This window comes from Scardinius erythrophthalmus, assembly GCF_964197995.2.
Source record: "Scardinius erythrophthalmus genome assembly, chromosome: 2".
In the NCBI taxonomy this organism is placed as follows: Eukaryota; Metazoa; Chordata; class Actinopteri; order Cypriniformes; family Leuciscidae; genus Scardinius; species Scardinius erythrophthalmus.
In genome coordinates this window covers 55,649,819-55,675,768 of record NC_138222.1, presented here as the reverse complement: position 1 = coordinate 55,675,768, position 25,950 = coordinate 55,649,819, and the positions used below count along the sequence as shown (strand labels likewise).

The 25,950-nt window shown below is 39.6% G+C and overlaps 2 protein-coding genes across 5 annotated transcripts; both read left to right on the top strand.

Moving 5' to 3' along the window:
* The first annotated feature begins 1,693 nt into the window (after positions 1 to 1,693).
* snx15 (sorting nexin 15) lies at positions 1,694 to 12,504 on the top strand. Its single transcript, XM_081393791.1, has 9 exons — positions 1,694 to 1,811; positions 3,000 to 3,103; positions 3,482 to 3,517; positions 3,599 to 3,719; positions 3,855 to 3,970; positions 5,993 to 6,341; positions 6,429 to 6,578; positions 6,648 to 6,857; positions 11,297 to 12,504. Exons 1-9 carry the CDS (start codon positions 1,802 to 1,804, stop codon positions 11,407 to 11,409), a joined length of 1,209 nt encoding a protein of 402 aa, XP_081249917.1. The 5' UTR covers positions 1,694 to 1,801; the 3' UTR covers positions 11,410 to 12,504.
* prox3 (prospero homeobox 3) lies at positions 12,012 to 24,614 on the top strand. 4 transcript variants are annotated; one of them, XM_081393755.1, is made up of 5 exons: positions 12,012 to 12,054; positions 21,084 to 22,611; positions 23,083 to 23,190; positions 23,547 to 23,747; positions 23,824 to 24,513. In XM_081393755.1, the coding sequence occupies exons 2-5, from the start codon at positions 21,118 to 21,120 to the stop codon at positions 24,010 to 24,012; spliced, it is 1,992 nt and encodes a 663-aa protein (XP_081249881.1). In that variant the 5' UTR covers positions 12,012 to 12,054; positions 21,084 to 21,117; the 3' UTR covers positions 24,013 to 24,513. The 4 variants fall into 4 exon arrangements, with proteins under 4 accessions (XP_081249881.1, XP_081249880.1, XP_081249878.1 ...); XM_081393754.1 differs by lacking the exon at positions 12,012 to 12,054 and adding an exon at positions 12,886 to 13,001; XM_081393752.1 differs by lacking the exon at positions 12,012 to 12,054 and adding an exon at positions 19,749 to 20,040 and having other exon boundaries at positions 23,824 to 24,614.
* The last annotated feature ends 1,336 nt before the right edge of the window (positions 24,615 to 25,950 follow it).

The following is a 25,950-nucleotide window of genomic DNA, read 5'->3' as shown; positions in this document are numbered from 1 at the left end:
TGGACCGGTAAGGCGTGTGGTGTCACTTGTGATTTGGAGAACCGTGCATTTCTGTGTCTTATTCTCACTATGAGGTCCTCGTTAGACAAAAGAATTAATGATGCGAAGTGACTCAAATGTTAATTGCTCTGCTTGCTTAGCCATTACGTCACACCATCATCATCTCCGGTGATATAGGTGACTGCTTTACAGTACATATAGATATAGATATAGATATAGATCCTGTCCATCGGATCAAATCTGATACTCATGTGTGGCTGATATTGGACAGTTGTGCTTCCCTAAATCTCCCCCTCTCTGAACCCACATGAACCAGGACTTCGAGATCTCAGAGAAATTACTCAGACTTGGCCGTCTCAATGGGTGGCCATTAACATTTACAAGGAAGAGGTGAGCATGTCAGTGCTATGGGTAACATGCTGGGCACCATCCTAAAATGAGGCCAGCTCATCCTTGGTTTAATATGAGGGAAAGAATAAGTGTTATCTTTAGAGTTAGAATTGATTGCTTTTTTGTGACAAATGACAAAATGCATAGCTGTCAACATTGAACATTGAAAATAAGGGAGATTTCCCGGAATCCATCCCCAAAATAAGGTTTTTTTTTTTTTTTACACGATTCTTACCCAAAAACTTTTTAAAAAAGCACTAATCATTAACAGTCTAAAGAGTTTATATAACTACACAATATATATTACAGACCAATGGATATGTTTAAAGAGCTTTATTTATTAACAAAGTAAACATTCAGGGTTTCTGCAGGTTTCAGTAAGTCAAATTTAAGACCTTTTTAAGACATTTTAAGACCATAAAGATTCAAATTTAAGACCCTACACGTGACGACGCATTATCCAAGTTAGATAGATAGTTACCTCGGGATCATTATGTATCTATATCTTTCTATCTATCTAGGATTATCTGATGTGTGTGTGTGAGACAGAGGGAGAGGTAGATATTTTTTTAATAGAAAATTTTACTTTTGCATATTATACTGTAAAAACACAGTTATTGTTGATTGTTGTTTTAGTTGATCATAACTAGAGGAAATGATAAGATGATTAAAGTGACCAAAATTATCACGGTTATCACAGAATCCTGTTCAAAAAGTACTAATACTACAGAATGAAGTCAATTCAACAAGTTTTATGTCGAAAAACAGCAAAAAACAAATTGATTAGCATCAATATGCACTTTTTGTTTACGTAAACATTAAAATACCATTAAAAATGATGGCCAGATTTTAAAAGAGTGTCTTGCAACATGTTATCTACTAAATAAAGTTTTGACAAAAAAGGTTTTATTCAAAGATAAACCTCATATTTCAGCCTTTAAATATTTTTTTTATAAAAAGTCAAAAAAGATAAATTACTGACATTTACACATTATAGCTTATATTTATTAGTAGTGTTTGGGTGCACCCCCATCCTTCATGTTGACTGAGCTTTTTTAAATGTTGTTATGGAAAGGGGTGATTGGTTGGTTCCTGTCACATGACCTGCGGTGCGTTTGCGGCATTCTGAAAAGTGTAGATTTTTTTCATCTCGTTGCGCCTGGTAAAAAAATTTGCGCGTCGCTTCAATTATGAGCGTGCTTGCCGCGCGCCTACATTTGAACAAACTTGAGCGCGCAAAAGACGCGATATGTGAACGGCCTCTGGCGAGCTAGCTCATATCAAGCCACGAGCGACTGGTAGCACGCGAGCGACGTGTTGGAGACCCCTGCTCTAGCGCTCCGCTTTGTAGCTACAACTCCATACTTTTTTGCTACTTTGTAACAACTTTCTGCGGCCAGCGTTTCTGGAAATGAACCAGGGTAAACACTTTTTTAGACCTGTCACCTGACTAAATGAAATTTAAGACCTAGGATGAAAATCTGGCCGTTTTTAAGACTTTTAAAAATACGGGATATTTTACGGGAAAATACTAAAACGGGAAGACAGCGGGAAAAGAGTTCAAATACGTGAGAAACCCGGAAAAAACGGGAGGGTTGACAGCTATGCAAAATGTCTCAGAGTGACAAGACCCATCTAGTCTAGTTTAGATGAGTGGAAATTAGTTAGTTTTAAATTGGTCCCTGTAAGATGATCAGAGTGGCATACAATCAGGTGTCTTTAATGGCATTAAGGGGTATGGAGTGTAGACTGATGTGAAAAAATTATAATTTAAAAGCATTTAGCATAAGGTTGCAACGTAACAAAATAATTTCTGAATCCACTGTATATATAAAATGCTTATTTATTTTTGATAACCAGATCTGTGAATAATTTCACAATGGCAGGTTCACAATGGTTTGATATCATTTGAATAGGCTATAAATACATTGCACTTTCATAGTCACAGAATTAGGTTATTCTTTACATCAGAAAAAAAGTTTCTGAAAAGAGGGCAGTGACTGTAGACTTTAAAAGTGATGTAAAACTTGATTTATTATGTGTATCTAATATACACTATTTTTACACACTCTTTTTTTTTACTGTCTATGGGTCACACTCGTTCTTTCATCAGCACATTCGTTAAAGACACCACAGACACAGGGGCGTGTCTAGAGGGGGGCACAGTTGAGAATGAAAAGAGGTCAGTCTTTTTTTGCTTTTTTATTTATTAGAACAAAACTGTGTGGTCCAATAAATGCAGTGCCACATTTAATACCATCTATATTAGGGCACTGGTCATTGCAAAGATTGTGCTTAATATTTACAAGTATTTATTTCCAGTTTAATTTTCTGATTTCCCATGGGCCCCCCCCTCACTGGTTCTTGGTCACCCCCATTTATAAAATCCTGGAATCGCCCCTGCACAGACACAAAAATCTTCACGTTCCCTAGAATGACTTTTATTATGAAGGGATTGAAAAGTAGCGACGTTATCCGTTTGCGCATGCGCCTGTCACAAAGCAGGAAGTAACTTCCAAACTGTCAACAGTCCAACGCAGTACCAGTCACGACCGCTTGATTCTGTCCTCATATTTATGTTATTTATAATTTAAACATTTTTCTGACAGTGATGTCTCGAAAGTCTAAAACTGAAGAATATCATCGCTTCTTCACTGTGACAGATCCACGCACACACGAGAAAGGACACACGGAATATAAAGTAACAGCAAGGGTCAGTAGCTCTAAAATATTCTGCATGATCATATTTACTTCTCCTTATCACAGAGGGGAATAATAGATACGGGTGAGTTTTATATGAGTTTTGTGTTTTGAATTGATTACAGGTATCCTAGATATTTATGCTTTACACTTTGATAAACTGTGCAATATACATACTGATCCTCGTAGAGAGGGTTAATAATAAATGCAAACTTAGGTTTGTGTATCTGGTTTGCTGTGAAACTCGTGAATCTGGAACAAGATCACGTGACTCCAGTGTCTCATGCACAAATCTCATCCCCTTCCCAATTCATGCTTCAAATAATAAGCCCTTTCAAATCCTCTCCCTTTGGTGTCATGTGGTTTAACTTATCCGTCTCTTTCTCCACAGTTTGTATCAAAGACACAGCCGGAGAATGTTAAAGAGGTATGATCATCCCTGACCCTGTATGTTTGCATACACACACGTTTGGAGCTGCATTGGACTCATTGTTGGTTTGATTGGCAGGTTGTGGTGTGGAAGAGGTACTCAGAGTTGAAGAAATTACACGGAGAGCTGGCGTACACTCACAGGAACCTGTTCAGGCGGCTAGAGGAGTTTCCCCCTTTCCCACGAGCGCAGGTTTTTGGTAAGGTCAACCGAATTGCAATTTTGTCACTTTATTTCCCACCACCTGGATTTGAAGAATTTCAGTTTTATCACTTGATGCTGTTAGTCGGCTTAACTTCCCTCACCGCTCTCTCTGTATCTCTCGCTCTCACAGGGCGTTTTGATGAGGCTGTGATTGAAGAGCGGAGGAAAGCAACCGAGGACATGCTGCTCTTCTCTACAAACATTCCTGCCTTGTACAACAGCCCTCAACTCAAAGATTTCTTTAGGGTAAGACATATAGATAGATATATTAGACATATGGCATATGCTTATCAATGCAATGTCATTGCCATAGAAACCAATGCAGATATTCTGGAAAATGAAAAAGCGCCACGGGACACACAAAATGGATCTGAACAGTGTGGACATTAACTCATTTAGATCAGATTCCAATCGGGTTCACATACAATCAGATTTGGACTGACAGTGTTGGCTAAGTGTGTGTTCACACTTGTAGTTTGGTTTGCTTAGCGTTCACGTTAGCATTTTAACACTAAACCTAAAGGAATAGGGATATGTTCACAACCTGTCTGGTCGGCTTTTATTACGTTTATTTCACAACAGAAGTTACCGAACATCCAAAACAATGCTGTGTGCTGTGGATAAATGCGCTAGATATACAGTGCTATGCATAAGTTTAGACACCCATACTAAAGTTGACTAAAAAGAGGAATAAAAAATCATCTTTTGGAAACTGAACTTAATGCCTTAATTTAAAAAATTAGGAAAAATCCAACCTTTAAGGACACCAATTTTCTTTGTGAATGAATAATGTATCGTAAATAAATAAATGTTCTTCCTTAAAATACAGGGTGCATAAGTTTGGACACCCCTATGTTAAATTCCCATAGAGGCAGGCAGATTTTTATTTTTAAAGGCCAGTTACTTCATGGATCCAGGATACTATGCATCCTGATAAAGTTCCCTTGGCCTTTGAAATTAAAATAGCCCCACATCATCACATAGCCTTCACCATACCTAGAGATTGGCATGGTTTTATTTCAGTTAGCCTAATAGCTGGTTTGATTTGCATTGAGAGATGATCTTATGGAAAGTACCCCATGCCAATCTCTAGGTATGGTGAAGGCTATGTGATGATGTGGGGCTATTTTAATTCCAGAGGCCAAGGGAACTTTATCAGGATGCATAGTATCCTAAAAAAAAAAAAAAAAAAATACTTAAAAATAAAAATCTGCCTGCCTCTATGGGAATTTAACATAGGGGTGTCCAAACTTATGCACCCTGTATTTTAAGGAAGAACATTTATTTATTTACGATACATTATTCATTCACAAAGAAAATTGGTGTCCTTAAAGGTTGGATTTTTCCTAATTTTTTAAATTAAGGCATTAAGTTCAATTTCCAAAAGATGATTTTTTATTCCTCTTTTTAGTCAACTTAAGCATGGGTGTCTAAACTTATGCATAGCACTGTATGTGAGTAGCTACATATGATGGTATTTTGACCAGCTAAGAACTCGTGAAGAGCTTATTAAATGTGTAAAGGAGTCAAAACAGAGACAGGAATCCCTCCGTCACACACACACACACACACACACACACACACACACACACACACACACACACACACACACATATCTGCTGTGAGGAGACGAGGTTCTGAAGCCTGTACCGAACTGTGATGGGCAACATCGCGACTATGATGAGAAAAAACAGGTTCAAGCATAGCTGTTTTTTCTCATCATAGTCGCGATGTTGCCCATCACAGTTCGGTACAGGCATCAGAACCTCGTCTCCTCACAGCAGATATGTGTGTGTTTGTCCATTTGAGGGTTGCTTCTGGTGTAATCATGCCCTGTTTTTGGTTTGTTTACGTGTCTTTGGTCCGTGTTGCGTTCATGTTTCAGTCGAACTGCACCAGAGTTGGTTTGAAAGTGGACAGAGACTTATCTTTTCCGCTTGTTTTGTGGCACCAGGGTTCAGACGGCAGCGTTCATTTTAATCGAACCAAACATGCCAAGTGTGAACTAAGTGCTAAGAGACTTAATCCAAAAAATCCCATATTTTAAGGTTAATGTGTATACATATAGTTCATCAATTACTCATCCTCAGGTGTTGTTTAGGTGGAACATAAAATAAATATTGCTCTTATCAGAGTTCATAATGGGCACTGACATGGTCAAACAAAAATAATAAAAAGGATCATAAAAGTTGTGCTGTATTTGTCTGATTGTGTGTCTTGTGAATGGTCATTTTTTGGTAATTCGCTTGGTCATTTTTCCTCTGTCAGGGAGGAGAAGTGAGGAGACCACTGGAGACAGCTGCCATTTCCACGTGTCTTCCTCCTCCTCTTATTCCCCTGCCGGAGAGGAACGCTGAGCTGTCGGCTGAAGAGGAGACGGGGAGAGATGCTCCAATCCCGGCCCAGGAGCTGGAGTCCAACCCGAGACTGACAGATCTAGTCCAGCCAGAGGTGGCAGTCGAGGCCTTTTCCGTCGACAGGGACAGCAGCCCCACACCAGAAACACAAGATGAAACGCAAATACAGGAAGTGACAGAAAAAGAGAGCGACACTGACATCACAACACATCAGAATAACGGCACAGACCAATGCGCTGCAGCTACAGACGCTACAACACGTTAGTTTGTCATCCACGTCTTTTATCCTGTTTCTATTCGATTTCAATCATGGCTAATTGCTCTATTCCCAACTCTTCATCTTCCAGATGCCTCACTTGAAATCCCAGGTTCTCCAGTCGACCAATTAGAGGAGTTTGATTCGCTGTTTGATTCTGGATTGGAGGAACATTTAGAAAAGGCTCCGCCTCCGCTTTCAGATACAGACCTCGCTATTTTTGACCCATGTGCCAAAGAAGGTAGGGAAGTCTGCATATTTTTTCTTTTAAATGCAAATCTCACTCTAACCACCTTATTCAATGCCTCAGATCAACCATACGGATCACCCAGCCATGCTCAACTCCTGTCTGTCCCTCTAACGGGTCCAAACGGGACTGAGTCTGGCGGAGATGAGAGCTACGTGCACCAGGCCAATGAAGAGCTGAATGCCGCCCAGGAACGAGAAAGAGAGGGTGATTACAGTGGAGCAGTGAAACGATACAGGATGGCTGTCGATATATTTATGAAAGGAGTGCAAGGTAAGACAAGGAGGCTGTTTGTGATGGCATACTAATATATATATATATATATATATTAGGGCTGCACGTTTTCAAGTTTTTCATTAACCGTTAACCGAGGCCCTTAGCGGTTAATACTCGGTTAACCATAGTGTGCGCGCCGCAACCCCGAGATAGGCAAAATTTGCGGGTGGGACATGTCCCCACCACTATTTTCTAAGGTCGATATTGTCACCACTTTTGAAACATCTCGCGGCATGAATACCAATACAAATAAACAAAACATCTTCAGTTAACTAGCAGAGCATTCATTTCGTTCGTTTTTTTTTTTTTTTTTAGGCGATCTAGCGCTGAAATGTTTTGTTTTTTAAATCAAGTGATCAAAGTGCTCGTTGCCGCTGCGATCGAGAAGGGGCTTGTAAAACGTGCTGAGGTATTATTAATTCGTGGCCACAACAATTCACCTGATACTGATAAATATTCACCAATTCACAAAAAAAAAAGGAATAAAAAGCTGTAGTCGGCCTTCACTGAAGAGCTATCTTCACAGGGACGAAAAACAGTTTAATAATTATTATTAATTCGTGGCCACGAAATAATTCACCTGAATATTCACCAATTCACAAAATATAGGTCTTTAGCATTCACTAATTAATAGTATCAAACTGTTTTTGGCCACGTTAAATCAAAATGAGGGAGGGAAATAGTTCAACGTGTCCACGATTTATTAAAACGAGGGAACAAATAAGTCGTCGTAACAACTAATTATTTAGATCAGTGGACAGGGCGCATAAGAACAAACAGTGAGAGAGCCCCGGCCGCGCGCGCGCGCACTCTCACCGCCTTCAAACAACACGAGCGCTGTATTGCTCTCTCTCCCTCGCGCATATCAACACAGTAAAAGGTCGGAAGACCGATTGTGTTTTATAGATTAGTAGTTTGTTCATATAAAGTGTTTGATTAGCAAGTACATGTTTAGGAAATGCATAATACAAATTGTATGGGTTAATGTAACGGTAAACGGACTCTGCGGGTAAAACTGTTGTGATGAAACTGCGCATGCGCGGGGTAAAACTGCTGGTGTAAAGCTGTGGCTCTGCGGCTCTGCAGACAGATATTATTGTGCTGCGATCAGTGGCGCGGATACTGACTGACTATATTTGTTTCTGGCTCGCGCACAGCCTTCATTCTCGGACGCGCGCTTTCTTTGCCCGCTTCATATTAGAAAACTGGTCTAGCGGTCTCTGGCGGTGCAAAAATGTATTACAACTAAATTCAATGCACACCATTGACGCCACTTAACCGAGCAAAATGTTTCACTCGGTTACGCAATTTTTAACGGTTAATCGGTTAACCATGGACACCCCTAATATATATATACTTTTCTGCAGTGTATAGGATATAGACTGTGCACATTTTCTACATGCACAGAATCCCCAAAAAACTAAATACTACCTTTGGTAATATGTGCTGTATTCAACGAAGCACCCTGTTGGGAATATAGTATCCCACAATGCATGCGCTTGACGTGACCTTCCATTTCCAGTGTGACTAATTAACTTGAAGTTATAACAAGTGTGCACAAAATTGAGTTTAAAATGCAAAAATAGATGCACTACTTTTATTATGTTTTTGTGTATTGTGAAACATTATTACTATTTAAAATAACTTTTCTATTTTAATATATTTTAAATGGAATTTATTACTATATTGGTAAAGCTGAATTTTCAGCATCATTACTCCAGTCTTCAGTGTCACATGATCCTTCAGAAATCACTCTAATTTGATGATTTGCAGCTCAAGAAACATATTATCAATGTTGAAAACAGTTGTGCTGCTTAATATATTTGTGGACACTGTTATAAAAAAAATTCTGGATTCTTAAAGGGGTCATATAATGTCATTTTTGTACAAGCTAATATGATTCTTTAGGGTCTAAATTAAAAGTTTGTAATATACTTTAATTAAAAATTCTCATTAGTATTGTAAGAAAACACTCATTTTACCTGGTCAAAAACAGCTGTTTTCAGCACGCCGTTTGAGTGCATGTGTCTTTAAATGATAATGAGCTTTGCTCACCCCACCCCTCTGTTCTGTGTGTACACCGTTTGTAACACAATAACCATAACGCCGCGTCGTTCATTATAAACGTGGGATTATGAATTATATTGAGAACGTTGTACATAGAAAACATGCCGTAATGTACCTGAGTGTAAAAATAGCCGCATTCATCGTGAAGCGTGAAAGCGATTTGTAAAGATTAATATAAAGGTCAATAAAATGTTACACTCACTTCAGTTCTTCTGGAGGTGCAGCAACAGGAATAGTTGGTACTGATCCTTTTTTCAGGAGCAGCCTCTTGTCAAAACCAGCTTTATACTGATCCTCGTTTGTAAAGCAGTCTGGTGTGTGAAATGATTCGCGCAAACATGACAGCATTGACGTTGATCGTGGGGAATATTCCCTTCGAAAACAAACTCAGCCACTGCGTCTTCAGCGGTTCGGATTTAGGAACATCAAAATGATGCTGTGTTGCTTATTACACCCAAGAACACCACAATCGCTTAGACGCCATTCTACTCAGTGCTCCAGCTATCAACAATGAACGCGCCAGTCGGCGGGACGACGCCCCAACCATCGTGGGAGGGGCGTCGATTTTGTGATGTCACAAAATCGAACAGCTTGATTTGATATGGGAGGAAACATAAGAAGATAAAAAAAAAACACTGGATGGATTTTTATCATTTTATGATGGTTGTGTACAGGCACTGCCAACACACATTTCAGTACAATCAACTTGTAAAAGTGCATGTACCATTATATGACCCCTTTAATGAATATAAAGTTCATAAGAACAGCATTTATTTGAAATATAAATATTTTGTAACCAGTGTTGGGGAAAGTTACTTTTAAAAGTAATGCATTACAATATTGCGTCAAGGTAACTAATTTCATTACTTAGTAACTTTTTATGAAAAGTAATGCATTGTGTTACTTCTCATATGGGCTGGGCTTGTTTGTCATTTTGAGGAATACCGAATGTGTTTTTGTGCAAGTGAGATGAGTAAATGCATGTTCACATTTAGTCTAGAACTACAATACCCATCATGTTCACACACACAAAGCCTCTGCACTCACTCACGATTTCTCACAACAACAAGAGTTGTCAGTCAATACATGGGGAAAATAAAGTAGCTTGCGTTACTTGTTTGAAAAAGTAACTCAGATATTTTCTTGTACATTTAAATGCATTACTTTACAAGTTGAAAAAGGTAATCTGATTACAAAACTTGCGTTAATTGAAATGTGTTACCCCCAACACTGTTTGTAACATTTTAGGGTGTGTTCACACTTGTCATGTTTGGTTGGATTAAAACGAACCCTAGTGCGATTGCTCTGTTAGTGCGGTTCATTTTAATAAGTTTGAACGCTGCCGTCTGAACCCTGGTGCCACCAAACAAGCGAACTGAGACGCTGAAAAGATGAGTCTCAGTCCGCTTCCAAACCAACTCTGGTGCAGTTCGACTGAAATATGAACGCAACACAGACCAAAGACATGTAAACGAACCAAAAACAGGACATGATGTCACAAGATGCGACCCTAAATAGGACAGAATGCTCAAGCACAGCTGTTTTTCTCATCATAGTCGCGATGTTGCCCATCACAGTTCGGTACAGACATCAGAACCTCGTCTCCTCACACCAGATCTGTGTGTGTGTGTGTTTGACGGAATGATTCCTGCCGCTGTTTTGACTCCTTTACACATTTTATAAGCTCTTCACGAGTTCTCAGCTGGTCAAAATACCATCATATGTAGGTTACGCACATACAACGAGCGCATGTAGCCCAGTGCACAGCGTTGTTTCATAATAAAAGCCAACCAATCAGGTTCAGTATCTTTAGTTTCGGTGTAAAAATGCCAATGTGAACACCCAGGGCTAAACGTTTTTTTTGGGGGGGGGTTCCTACCAAACGAACAAAGCGAACCGAACTACGAGTGTGAACGCACCCTTAAAGCTCTTTACTGTCACTCTTGATCCATTTAAAATATCCTCGCTGAATAAAGGTATTCATTTCTTTAAAAAATAAAAGCAATGTTTTTATAAATTGCGTGACCAAAACACTGCTGTTTTAATAAAAATAGTAGTTTTTTAATTATCTAAATAAAAATTAAATTGAAAAACTGGCCCCATATACAGGTTACAGACCCTAAATCATACAAATGGCAATTTGCTGTGGTCAGAATGACCCTGGCGTGATTAAATAATTTGAGAGGAAAGAGCAGAGTAGCTCTCAACACAAGGACATTACGTGCAATGTTTTTTTCCTCGAAGCTTTAAATTAGCTCTATTTGGATGCAATGTAAAATATTTAAATGGTAGGGGGAAACTAAAGCTCACTACATCCCTTTGTTCTACCCTTTTCTCTTCTCTCTCTATTACTCATTCTCTCCCGCTAGGAGATGTAGATTTGAAGAGGAGAGAAGCAGTGAAGAGGAAGATTGCTGAAGTCCTAGAGCTTGCGGAGAGACTTCTATCTATACAGACTCCCACTCACGACCACAATACATAGAGAAACAATTTAAACACACACACACACATACACACTAACTCAAGCTTCATCAAACCTGGGATACCCAAGCACACTCCCACATATGTACCCTCATGAACCGAGTTTTGACTAACACGCGCACACGTTGAAACAATTCCACCACGGTTTCACTTAAGTGCAACTCGCCGACCACCCACACGGTCAACACACACACGCACACACACACTTGACTCCCACACCAAATAGTTACACTTGTAGCACCATCCAAACGGATGTGTCCAATGGATGCACTACACTCCCTGCATTGTAAGACCAAGCGATTTTTACTTGATTTGACACTATTTTAACATAATCATCTAATACTGTCTGATCCTAAGGAACTGGAAACGTCTTTAGAGGCCATTCAATTTTCTTTAATCCGACTTTTGTGTAAATGAAGCCGGTATGTAAACGACTGTTGTCTAAATGAAGACATTGCCTTTTCAGTGGAATCTGCCTGTTTTGTTAATTATAAGTAATTTAAAATATAATATAATTATGAAAAAAGCATTCTCAACCCATTTTACTTTTGTAATATGATATTTCAGGGTGGAACAGGATATTCAGTGTGTTCAAAAGTCTTCGTTAAAGTGTTATAAGCCATGAATCAAGCCAATCAGCTACGAGGTGAATCACAACACTATAAACTTTAATTTGAAGCAAAAAAAGTATTAGAAAACTGGACAAAACTGAACAAAAAGACTGTGTAGTTAACAGCTTATGTGTATATACATAAGCTATACATAGCAGTGCTTCATTGGAGTGGGCGGAGCTAAAGAGATCTTTTGGCTCTGATTGGTGGAATTTTCCGTGCAGCATAATGAGCAATATTGTTTTTCCACCACAAATTCTGCTGTTATACACAATTATTTTAAAACTAAGCTGAAATAATGTGGGCTGATGGCTTCATAAGAAGCAAATGCTATCGATTTACAACCTCGTAGCTCACAGTAGGTCTTTCTTTAAAGGGTAAGTTATTGTTAAAAATCAATTTCCATGTGAAGAAATTTCACTTCCGGAACCTGACTGACTGATTGATGTATTGACTCATTATTAAAATGTTGTTGATTTTGAACAAAAAAAAAGTTATGTAGTGCACCTTTCATATGGTTAATTTTCATCTCATGTTAACTTTAGAGTCCCCCTGTGGTGAAAATCAAGCTTTTAATGTTGTTCATATGTCTATGTGGTGTTTTTAATATGCTTTAAGACAAACCATGTACAAATTCATAAGTCAACTAGCCTGGAAATCCAGACTTAAATCTGAAAGATTAATGGTCTGGCATAGTGTTGCACGATGTATCGATACTTCAAAAGTATCGCGATACTCGGAAATTAAAAACGTCACGATACCTAAATTTATCAGTATCGATACTTAAAAAAAAGCCTCCCTATGGACGTCTGTGTTTTTTTCCTGACGCACGCAGCAAAGAACCTGCTGCTGTCAGTCTCATGTGACAAAACACTACAGAGATGGCTGCATGTGCGAGCATAATCGTTTATATACTGTCTATGAGCACAAGTGGTCCACGACTCGTAGAAAAAGATGACGCGAGGAGGAGTGACATATGGAAGTAAGTTGCCTACTTTGCTCTGTTGCACGGTGCACCGATACTTCAAAAGAAAACCGGAAATGAAATACGTCACGATTCCTTAATTTATTAGTAGGCTATCGCTTCTAAGAATGACCGCGTTCCAGATTTGTAAAGGCCTGACACACACTGGCTGCGTGTCGTGTCCGTTTTTATTTCGGCTCCCATGATGTTAACTGCCTGCGTGACACACGCGTCTGGGTGCAGCTCGAGACGCGCGGAAAACGCGTGCATTCTAGAAATCTATTTTTCACGCGACACGCACACGTGTTGGAAGCGTTTCCAGGCAAAATAGAATAGGAAAAGATGTTTCTATGTCATTTTGACACGAATACATATTAATCAATGACATTTTGATGTTTGAAAGATTTGACAAATACAATGTAATTTAAAACATATGATCGATTTTCAAATATTGCACCTCTCAATACTGAACGAATTATTCTGTAGCCTATTTTGCAGTCAACACTGCCGACGTTGTCTTTGCTGCTATATATATTTATGTTTAACATGAAGTATAGGCCTTCCACAACTCTCTCCCCACGTCAAATATATCACAAATAAGGCTTATCATACCAATATTAAACATTGTTTAATATAATCGCTGTTCATATTTTTATTCAAAGTTCAGAATCAAGATAAAGCTCTTGTGTTTATGATAAATGAGATAATGCTGCTAAATGTATATATTTTTTACCTTGAATGTCATTGCTCTAATTTATTTTTTATATTTTGATATTTCATATTTTGTTCAAATGTTTAATATATCTGCTGTTCATATGTTCATTAATTAGTGTGTTATATGATTAAATGTTGTCCCGGTTTTAAAATAAAGCACAGCAATGATATTTGAGAGTGTTTCTCCCTTTTCAGGAAAAGTATCGAAAAAGTATCGAAATCGCAATACTTGACTTGGTATCGGTATCGAAACAATAATTTTGGTATCGTGACAACACTAGTCTGGCATCGACTAATGAAAATCGGCCAGCTCGAGGGACGGCACCAAGCATGCATTTGAAAATCTCACTGCACACAATTGGATAACACTACGACCAATCACAACAAGTCCCATACGCTTGGCTACCAGCGGCGCTAACTGGTAGATTAGACTCTTACCGTATCCGGTCGGCAAAACAGCAAAAACGCCCTTCTTGCAAAGGAACGATTCGAGCGCCGTCTTCTGTTCCTCTTTTGGATAAAAAGCCAAGTCTAACTCGTTCATTGTAGCGGCCAAAGCCGTTTCAAACAACTGGTGTTCATCCATAGCCATCTTGCAATGTTTACTAATGACTTCGACGTCGCAGCGCTGTCGTCTTCTGTTTAGCTCGCCTCTGGCCCGCCTATATCAGATAACCCGATGTGATTGGTGCAGCTCGGCTACAAGGGAATAGGTAATGAGCATCATTACTTGACGCCAGAGTAAATTCTACTAAGTCTACACCATTGCTGTGTATTTTTTACTTAAAACTGCAGTGAATCTCTAAGCCGGTGTAAGTGAGTGAGTTAGTGGAGACGGGGCTAATTTGCATATTCATAGAAGTTTTTTTTTTTTTTCAAGGAAAAAATCCTTTAAAATATTTAATTTCGTTGATCAAAGATGAGTTTTAATGGATACAATTATTGAGTACAGGGGGACTTTAATAGGTTTGAGCGCAGTTGTTTTAATACACCACCAGGTGTCGCTGTTTTTCCTAAACTAGATCAAGACATCAGTGCAGATAAAACCACATCTCTAGGGCCATCGTGAGTAGCACTCACTTTGGCTCTCTTTCTGGAGTGGGGTAAAGGGAAGGAACGAATATAAAGGACAAAAAGGATTACATAGCTGAAAGAACTGAGGGATGAGCAGAGGATGAGCGTGGATCATCTCTATTGTCAGTGGATGGAAAATATCCCTCTCTTTCCCCTCCTACTGTTGTTTTCTCGCTCTCCCGTCGAGCTTGTGTATTTGCTGTTTTGGCTTCCTGGAGAGAATGTGGAATGGAGAGAGGTTACCGCACCTGTGTGTGTGTGTGTGTGTGTGTGTGTGTGTGTGTGTGTGTGTGTGTGTGTGTGTGTGTGTGTGATGAAGAGAGTGACAAAAAGGAAAACGGGGGGAGATGGAGTGTGTTTGGGCATTAGCATGCTGAGAGTGTCAGCTCTCGATGTCCCTCTCTCCCCCTCTCCATCCCTCATTCTATCTCTCACTCACCAATCCCTCTCTCCTCAGTGTCCATGGCAATTATACCATCAAAACACTCCAGCCAAAGAGGATAATTGCAACCTGAGTACTGCGGAGAGACTGAGAGGGAGAGTGAGTGAAAGTGTGTGTGAGCGAGCGCGTTTTCTCGCGTCTGTGGTAGCTTATCTGTGTGCGGTTGAGAGCGAGTCGGTGCATTATATTGTATTCCTGAGGTTCTCCACCGCATTGTGAGAGTCATTTCGGTCAGAGATCAAAGAATATGTTTGCGGTGCTGAGAGGACAAGGACAATCCATTGAAGACACATGCACACACTCACGGCTTTAATAATGTGCATTACCGCAGTCAGTTTCCTGAAACTCAAGGTCAGAGGCAGAAACTCAAAACAGAGCTTCAGTAAAGAGGAGTTTTAGCTGAAAGCTGGTGAAACAGTGGCCATGGCTCAGCTGGATTCACAATCTAGTGGTGTGTCGGTTAAATTTAGTGCTCAAATTATATCTATAATTGCCGATAACTGATATAAATGCAGATTTTTACAGGATTCTGCATAAAATTCACTGGCCCAAAACAATATGTTTTATGGGTGGGGCCTGACAAAGTCCCTTGACATATATATACACTACCTTCCAAAAGTTTAGGTTTAGTAAGTAACTCAATCAATACTTGTATACAAGGATGCTTTAGATATGATTTATAAAATATTTCTATTTCAAATAAACACTGTTATTTTGAACTGTGACTCTAAAGACTGGAGAAATGATGCTTTGCATCACAGGAATAAATTACATTTTGAAATTATTCAAATTGAAAATATATAATTAAAGGTGGTATAGGCAATTTAAGAGATGCTAGGAATAGCAGGCCAGTTTTGAAAGCATGAGATCCCACTCTTCCTTCAGAGCGTCTCTCTAAAGCCACACCTCCTTCAAAACACATGAACGCACAACAGAGAGCTAACAAAAGCGTCACAAGAGACGGCGTTAAACTACCTCATGTATCAAAGGAGCACAAAACATTATTGAACACGAACAACGTTTCGGGTGCGTTTCCCGAAAGCATCGTTGGCTTTCGGAAACGCGACCCTGTGCGACTGCTGCAGATTCATTTCGGCGTTGATAGTGTTGCCATTGAAATGCATAAATTCGAGTCACAAACCGCTCTGAGATAACGTCACGGGTTTCCATCTCTTCCAAATTACTGTAGTTTTGGCGTGAACGCTGCATATATGCTCGTTGTCGGACAGAATGCAATGACTAGACGAACGTTTTATGGTCCTACGCCTTCCGCAGACGACATATACATATAAATACATTTAGACCACTTAACTTAGTGATTGCTATCATGTGAAGAGACTTTCAACCAGCATAACAATAAATCGCCTACCCTGCCTTTAACAAACTGAGCCTTATTGTAAAGGTCACTGAAGATCTATTTGAAAACACATAATGTGCATTATTATTTTTCATACTGACAAAGGTGGAATGACCAATTCACTGCTCATCCTGCGCAGTTTTCATCCAATAATCTCAAAATATCTTCCATTTAATCAACTTGCCTGATGTTAAAATCCTATTTTTTCACGTATTATAAACACTCTCTCAACCTGGTTGTGTGTATTTGTCTTCCCTGGGTTTTTTTTTTTTACGTCTTTGTGGTACTAATTCCCGAGGACTGGATTCATTATTCTGTCCCTTCAGATTGAATATCCTCTAGTTCAACTGCAGTTGTCACTCACTCTCTCTCCTCAGTCACCTTGCCCAAGGCTGAATGTGTGAGTGCTCTCTTCTCTCAAACACACTTTCCCTCAGAGGCAGCCAATGGGCAAACACTTTGCCTGTCCATCGACCCCCTCAAAACGTCTATCTGCACTCCTGCTTTCTCTCTCTCTCTCTCCCCGCTGGATACCACATTTTCATTCCGTGCATATTACGGACTCATAATGCAATATGTTTGATCGTGACTCATTCAAATGAGACATTTTGATAAGTCTCCCACCGTTTGAAAGGATCGACATTCGTGTGGCATTTTTAAAACACTGCTCGCAAATGGCCACGTCCCTTTGGTGTATTTCATAGCTCTTTGTTAGAATTGCTCATGCATTTTAATATTGTTTGCTGTCAGTCATTTGGCTTCAGTTCAAAGCATTCAGTGTGAGTTGCTAATGTAGTTCAAAAAGCCTTTCAGCCTGACCTTACAAAAGGTGTGTGTGTGTGTGTGTGTGTGTGTGTGTGTGTGTGTGTGTGTGTGTGTGTGTGTGTGTGTGTGTGTGTGTGTGTGTGTGTTTACAGTGCAAATGGACTGTAAGGAATTAAGGAATTGTCGAATGCGGAATTTAACACTTCCGTTGCACACTTGCAAAAAAAAAATGGATTTAGAAATAAAACAGAGGAACTATTTGCATCAACGCCACTTGTCAAAGTATGCAAGCTGTGCTAATGTCCCGTCTATCTATCCAATATCTGTAAACTACATTTCAATTACATTTGTTTATAGATCGCTCTGTAGTCGCAAGCACCTTTTATTAATAAGGCTTTGTGTCATATTTCTTGTTTCCATAACAACAGTAGCCACTGGTTATTGTGAACAGTTTGGTTGGTTGAGGGGTATTTCAGTGAAGTGGGGGAGAGAGGGAGTGATGGAAACAATGAAAGAGAGAGAAGGGGTGCTATGAAGAGGAGTGGAGGGGCCGATAATCAGCTTTCACACGTTCTGGGGTGGAGGAGTCTCTGATTATGAAGAGCTTTATTGCTGCATTTTCATACCGGCCTTGGCATATACAGTCCCATAGGGGAAATATGTAATAAAAAAATAAATAACAATCATTAACGGAAGGTTTTACAGGAAACTCTTGACATCCTGATAGCAATCAATAATAGAAGTGGTCTAAATATTAAAACATGTACATAAATCTTCTGTGGAAGTCAAAAAATCTTCGTCCAATCAATGCATTCGGTCCGAATGCAATGATAGGATGTCCTACCTGCCTGTCAAAATATGTATTTCCATACCTCCTCGCACAGATATCACACATCATCCGCGCATCACACGTCATGATACGCCATAAACAAACAGCAGCCGCCTTTTACAGTTCCTCCTGAACCAAAACAACCAGCTTATGCTGCGTTCACAACATGTTACCGTAATGGCAACCCGTGACGTTCTACCCGGAGCTGTTCACGTCCTCAGACTTAGATTTATGTTATGATTTATTTATATCAGGCTATTAAAACAATCGATTCTAAGTCAGAAGTATGTTTAGACAAAAATGTTATAATAGGTTCTCCAACATACTAGTTAATTACTGCAGTCAGTGTTACTATTACAGGTGAAACTCGAAAAATTTGAATATCGTGCAAAAGTTCATTTATTTCAGTAATTCCACTTAAAAGGTGAAACTAATATATAGACTCATTATATGCAAAGTGAGATATTTCAAGCCTTTATTTGTTATAATTTTGATGATTATGGCTTACAGCTTATGAAAATGTTAAAAAATTTGAGATTTTGAATTTGGCTGTAGCCTACTACTTTTTTATAGTCGAAAGAGAATTAAAAAAAAAAATTGTAAAAGATTCCTATTAGAATTCTTTCATCATTCGGAACCTCTCCTGACACATTCCAGTGCAAGCAAAAAACAAGAACAAACAAAAAAATCCTCCAAGAACCAAATATGTCCCAACTAGAAAAACTAAATCTTACAGCATTTTTCATTTTTTAAAAGTCCTATGGAATGTCGCGTCTTTATCAGAAACCTGCTTGTTTATGTTTTATTACATTTCTTAAAAGTTTGGGGTTTGGTAAGATTTAGGCTATTCATGTTTTTGAAAAATGTCACCAAGGCTGCTTTTAATAAAAAGGTATATTGTGAAATATTACCAAATAAAAAAAGTGTTTTATTATTATTATTTTTAATGTAATTTATTCCTGTGATGGTAAAGCTGAATTTTCGGCATCATTACTCCAGTCTTCAGTGTCACATGACCCTTCAGAAATCATTCCAAAATGCTGACTTGCTGCTCAAGAAACATTTCTGATCATTGTCAATGTTAAAAGCAATTGTGCTGCTTATTATTTTTTTCAAGAGACTATGATAATTTTTTTTTGATGGATTGAACATTCTGTTTGATATAGATTTTGTCATTCTGATCAATTTAATGCATCCTTGCTAAACAAAAACATTAATTTATTTAACGAAAAAAAATGTACTGACCCCAAACTTTTGAGCGGTAATAATAAAGGGGCATTTTATCCCTTTGGGAACTTTATAGTACTGTTGGGAGCTATGTATCAGAAATGTATCTACTGTTTGTTCAATGCAAATTCTATTTAGGGCTTTTTGGATTCACTTTCAGTCGCTTTTTACATTGAATGAGATCCGTATCGATTATTAATTTTACATTTATTTAAATTATAAATCTTAACAAGAACGGTTATAACTATAGTGTAAAAAATGTCACAATGATGCACCATATGCACATCAGATTATTTTAGTAAATCTGGTCGTTTTTGATTGGTGGAGGCTCATAATCAAGTAGTTGCCCCACGTGGAGAGCGCGCGAGAGAGAGAGGTGTGTGTGTGTGTGTGTGTGCGCGCGGGGCAGCGGACGGACATCCCTCCCTCTCTCACGCCTCGCCTCGACGCCCACTGGCTGATCACCACGCGATAGTGTGCGCGAGGATGAGAGATGGACAGCGCGAGGCAGGAGCGACAGCAATAACAGGAAACTCGGTGGCGCGTTTGACGCTGATGCTCCCGGTGACCAACGCACACCTCGACAAGATCGACATATAACACGATAGGAAAGTGACCGACCCGGGGATGCGTTTTAACTGACTCTTTTGTAAGTTTTTTAAAATATTTTACCTTTCTTTTTACCTTAGGGACATCCGCGTATTTGGTTGTCCTTGTCAAATGCGGCTCATCTATTTATTTGTTAATGAATCTGCGACACACACACGCGCGCGCGCAGAGTTTACAAATGTCCGCTCGTGCGCCGGTATTCGAGCAGGAGCGAAATCTGTCTTCATAACAAATAACAAGAAAACTTTTGACGTGAACTCTGCGATATTATTCACGGCGAGTTGGTAAGTGTGTGAGTAATTAAGGCAAATCAATTTCTATAATTTATCCGTGAGGGTGTTGTCCTTCCATCTGGTAAATGTTTTTTTCCATGGCAGTTAAACGGCTTTAAATTCGAGCTATAATCTGATGACATCTGTGGCATTTGTGCCAATGAGGGAAAGGCGAAAACGTCAGTTTAGGAGAGTAATTTCCATTAATCTGATTTTAGGATAAATGAGTTATGTTGCCTATCTATCTATCTATCTATCTATCTATCTATCTATCTATCTATCTATCTATCTATCTATCTATCTATGTATCTGTATGTCTATCTATCTATCTATCTATCTATCTATCTATCTATCTATCTGTCTATCTATCTATCTATCTATCTATCTATCTATCTATCTATCTATCTGTATGTCTATCACTCTGTCTATCTCAAAACTATTTAGTAGTACTAAAAGGTCTGAATTAAGTAAAAATGCAGATTCAGAGCTTTGGGACTATAGTAATCTCATTAAAATATTTACTGGCTCACCATCCATGTATTTGTGTTGAGTTGAGTGTGTGTGTGTGTGTGTGTGTGTGAGAGAGAGGGAAAGAAGGATGAGAGCTATAGAGTCAACAGTCTGAACAAACACAGGGTACAGCTGTCAGCGGATAGATAACGCACACATGCAGAGAGGGAAAAAAAAAGAGACTATGATGATGCCGATAACAATGAGAGGATTATGAGCAATTTTAAAACCGATCCAAATAGCTGCGTGTATTCGTCTATGATTCTCTATTTATTCACAGCAAATTGTGCTCTCTTTAAAGATCCTGAAACCAGATCAGAACGGAAAAGGGGGCTATGGATTCCCCTTCGGATCGATTTCATCAGCAGCCTTCCCAGATGTGTCCCTTCGAACTGTATCACAGCCTGCCAGATTCAAACCCCTCAAGCCACCGATTTTCCCCCGGCAGCCTGTCTTCCCACCCGCTCTTCTCCCCTCTCATGCATCCCAACAGTGCGTCCCAAAGGTGGGGTAGTTTCCGTCAGCGTCCGGGCTTGTTCCCTGGGCTTTTGGTAGATGATGATATAAGGGAGGAGGATGTGTTTGGCAAGAGGGAGTTTGCAACCCCATCATCTCAGCGCTGTCATGGAGAACGGGGACAAAGCTCGGCTCCCGACCCTGGCGAATGGGGGCAGGATTTCGCGAGGGTTAAGAGACCCAGGATGGACTCGGCAGCTCGAAGCGAGGAAGAAACGGGGAGGGAAGGGAAGAGAGGGAGGAAGAGTAGAGCTTCGGTTAGAATGGGTGAGAGGAAGGGAGAGAAACCAGGGAACAGGAGGGAAAGCAGGGAAGGCAGAAAGCGACAGCGACAAGAACTGAAGCTTCAGCTGGAGGAAACCAGAGGGAAACTTCTCGAACTCCAGCGCAAGGTGTGGAGAGTTTACGGAGGCCAGGCGGATGACGAGAAAGGAGGCGATGAGGAACAGGAGAACGGAGCGATTAACCTCGATGAGGTTGCGGAGATGTTTTCCGACAGCGACGATCCACTCATCAGCAGTGGGTTTTCTCCTCCGCGCTGTTCGTCTAAGAAAAACAACGAAACCAACGGGAATGGCAACGCCGAGATATTTCCAGAGACCTCCGTGGACCTGGACTTGGAGTTAAATGGCGATCAGGTGTGGCTGGGATGCAGTTTGGTCCGGGGCGAGTGGGAGAGCGCAGAAGGAGGGCAGAAGTTTGCTCAAGCTCTAAAGCAGGAGCTCGCAAATGTCGTGGCTCAAGTTATCGACAGAGTTGTCCGTCTCTATGCCGAAACCGACGCCTCGACAGGCACATCCGCCACTGTTTCCCAAGAAACCAGCATGCCGTTGGATTTAAACTCAGACAGGAGGGCAAGACCTCATGCGGTTGAGCAGGTGGAAGCGTTGCCACTTGTCACAAAGAGTCCTCAAGACAAGAGGGCGCCTATCGCTCAAAGTGTCCTCCTCCCTCAAGCCAATCCCAGCCTCCCTCCGCTATCCCAGCCCCCTCTCCCGGCACTTTTACCCCCCAGGAGCAAAGACCACTTCTTGCCCTCTTATCCCCCGGACAACCCCGTTCCCTTGCCCCTTCTTCACTACACCATGCAGAATCTCTTCGCCCGCTCCCTCTCCAGTTTGCCTCTTCATAAGGACTGCCTGTCTGAATCTTTTATGGACTTCCGTTCACACAACTCTGCGTTCCCACCCCTCCCGTTGTTGGGGCAGCTAGAGCCCTCTCCGTCGGATAGAGCGAGAGAAGGAGGGATGAGGGGAGGCGGAGCAGGAGGGGGGGATGGAGGAGATGCAGCTCTCTATCTCGCCGCTGGATCAATATCCTTTTATTTGAAGGCTAAAAAAAAGGGAAAAAAATATATTTACCGTTCAAAAGTTGGGGGTCAGTTTTAAAAAGAAATTAATACATTTATTAATGTTAAACTGTTCAAAATTGAACAATAAAACATTTTTTACAATAAAAACAACACTTTTGTTTTCAACATTGATAATAATAAATGTTTCATGAGCGACAAATCAGCATATTAGAATGATTTCTGAAGGATCATGTGACACTGAAGACTGGAGTAATGATGCTGAAAATTCACAAGAATTAATTACGTTTTAAACTATTTTCAAATAGAAAACTGTTGTGCTAAATACTGTTTTTACTGTATTTTTGATCAAATAGCTGTGATGAGCATAAGAGACTTCTTACAGACCCAAAATGATTGAACGGTAGTGGATATTATACATACAACTATATAAATGTATTTGTGCTGCTATCAAACATCCCTTAACCATCTACACTCTCAGGAAGGTCTCTCTCCGTGCCACCTGAAGAAAGCCAAACTCATGTTCTTCTACGCACGCTACCCCAGCTCCAGCACTCTCAAGACATATTTCCCTGATGTCAAAGTGAGCATCATTCAGATATCCTAAACACAAAGTAGAATAGCTTTGTGTGCATATCTTGCACAAATGATATGGGCTAATGACTTATTGAATAAAGTTACACTGACCTATATACAGCAGTCTGACATGGTTTCCCTTTGAAACAGTTTGAATCAATTAGAGCAGTCAGAAAATGAGTCCATGTCAATGGATTTTTCAACTAAATCATATGTATTATAATAAAGCTTTGTCCGTATGTGATTAAACCTCACAGAATGTCTCCAAAAAAAAAAAAACTAAAATGTTTAATGCTGACCTACATTCATTACAGAGCCTCTTTTTGAAATGATGCTAGAATTAACTTGGCTTTTCTTTCACAGTTCAATCGCTGTGTCACTTCCCAGCTGATTAAGTGGTTCAGTAACTTCCGGGAGTTCTTCTACATCCAGATGGAGCGCTTTGCCCGCCAGGCGGCCAGAGAGGGGCCTACATCTGCCAGGGAAAGATCACTCCGCCTGGGCAGAGACACCGAGCTTTACCGCATTCTCAACATGCACTACAATAAGAGCAATGATTACCAGGTAAGTGTGTGCAAAGCATCTGTGTGCTGCATGAAACCGTTCAGTTACGTGTTTAAACGTCATTTCTGCTTTCTAGGTTCCTGAGAGGTTTGTGGAGATATCCGAGATTGCCCTGAGGGAGTTTTTCTCTGCCATACAGAGTGGTCGGGATACTGACCCGTGCTGGAAGAAGGCCATCTACAAGATCATCTGTAAATTAGACAGCCCAGTGCCTGACAGCTTCCGTCTGCCCGGCTGCCCTACAGACACTTACCGCATGGGTTAAATCCAGTTCATCACACACATGCACAGCCTCAGAAAACACAGAAATTGTGCACAGATTGATATCATAAGTGTGCAAGAATGTTTAACAATTTGAATCAGTGGCAAAGAACCAAGAAGAAAGTGTACAAAATGATGCTGTAAAGATCGAGAACACCAAATAAGTGTTGTATCATCATCATCATCATCATCATGATGCTCAAAAGTATTATTTGTTTAAACGTTATTTGATACGCCACTTCTGCTTTAGTCAAGCATTATTACACTTAGCACTGAAAAACGCTCTGAATTTATGAAAAAAAATAATGTTCTCATTTTATTCGCTGTTACATTAAGGCTCATTAATTTATCTGAAAATGCAGGCCTGGTTGGCCTTTGACCTTTTTATATTACTTGTTACTCGTTATATGATGATGTTGAGTTTCTGTATATTCGTGGTGTCGTGTAATAAAATGAGTCAAAACAAACTTTCCTCTCAGTCAACGCTACAAATTAGTGCCACAGTTTAAATGCTTATTTTTAAACACATATGCAGTCTTGCATGATATATGTATTGGCTGAGTACACTAAATAACATGAACATTTCATATGGTCAACTGAGGGAGGGTAAGGAGACCCTGGCTCTCAAACTAAGAAATCGTGACAGTTACTTACCCTCTTACTAAGCTCAAACACCTGACAGCACGAGTCTATACACAGTGGAATGGGCTTCTATTGCGGTCAATACAGATGGTCCTAGACGGGGTTGGGGGTAAGGAATTACGTAATCAGATTACTTTTTCAAGTAACTAGTAAAGCATTACTTGTTTTTTATTACAATATATAACATTAATTTAATATCTGAGTTACTTTTTCACATTTATTGACTGACACCTGTCCTGTCCACATTGTTGAGAGAAATCGTAAGTGCAGAGGCGTGTGTGTGAACATGATGGATATTGTAGTTCTAGACTAAATGTGACCACAAAAACACATTCTGTATTACTCAAAATAAATAAAAACAATAAAAATTCAAACTCAGAATATTGCGCAAACCTGCAATAATTAAATGTTAATATACATACTTTATTTATTTAATCTTACTTTATTAACCAATGTCTTTGCTGCTGACAATCGATGATCCAATTCAACCAAACTAATATAAGCAAAAGTGACTTTAGATAAACATCACATTTGTGTTTAATTTTTTAGTCTTTATTGCTGAAGTGTTGAACTTTATTCTTCTGCAGTCCAGAATGGCAGGTCGTTCTCAATATTAAAGAATAGTTAAAGATGTTTTCCAGCTGATGAACGATAAAAACATTGACAACCAATCAGAATCAATCATGCAACGACAGACAAGCACGCGCATAGGATAAACAGAACGATATCGTCAGCTGGCGTAGATGCTAATATATCATAGTTATCTCAAATAACCATATCGTTGTTGGTGTGAACAGGCCTTTCATTTCACTTTTGGTGTGAAAAAAACTTTTGTTTTTTTAACAAGTGTGCGCCTTTACATTTGTTAAAAAACAAAGCAATCCTGGTGAGGAAAAGTAACGCTTAATTAGTTACTTTTTTTAAGGGAGTAACGCAAAATTACAAAGCATTACTTTTAAAAGTAACTTTCCCCAAAACTGGTCCTAGATTTGTTTTGCTTTATATATTGGATATAACCTGGGTTGAACTAAATATTTTAAGTGTGTCAGGGCTTTGCACTGATCTAACAGAAACCAAAGTAGTTCAATTACAAGTAAAAAGGTCCTAATATAATCATACTTTAATATAGTTAACTTATACTCTCAGATCTAGTCAAAATGAAGTAGGTAGGTCTATATAACTTATATAAGGTGATTATCATAAATGTGACCTATTTTTGGTGCTTATGCAAGGGAATGTGGTTCTGTTCATTCATGTTATTGTGCGATGTTGCGATCACATGATAGTCGTTAACTCATGA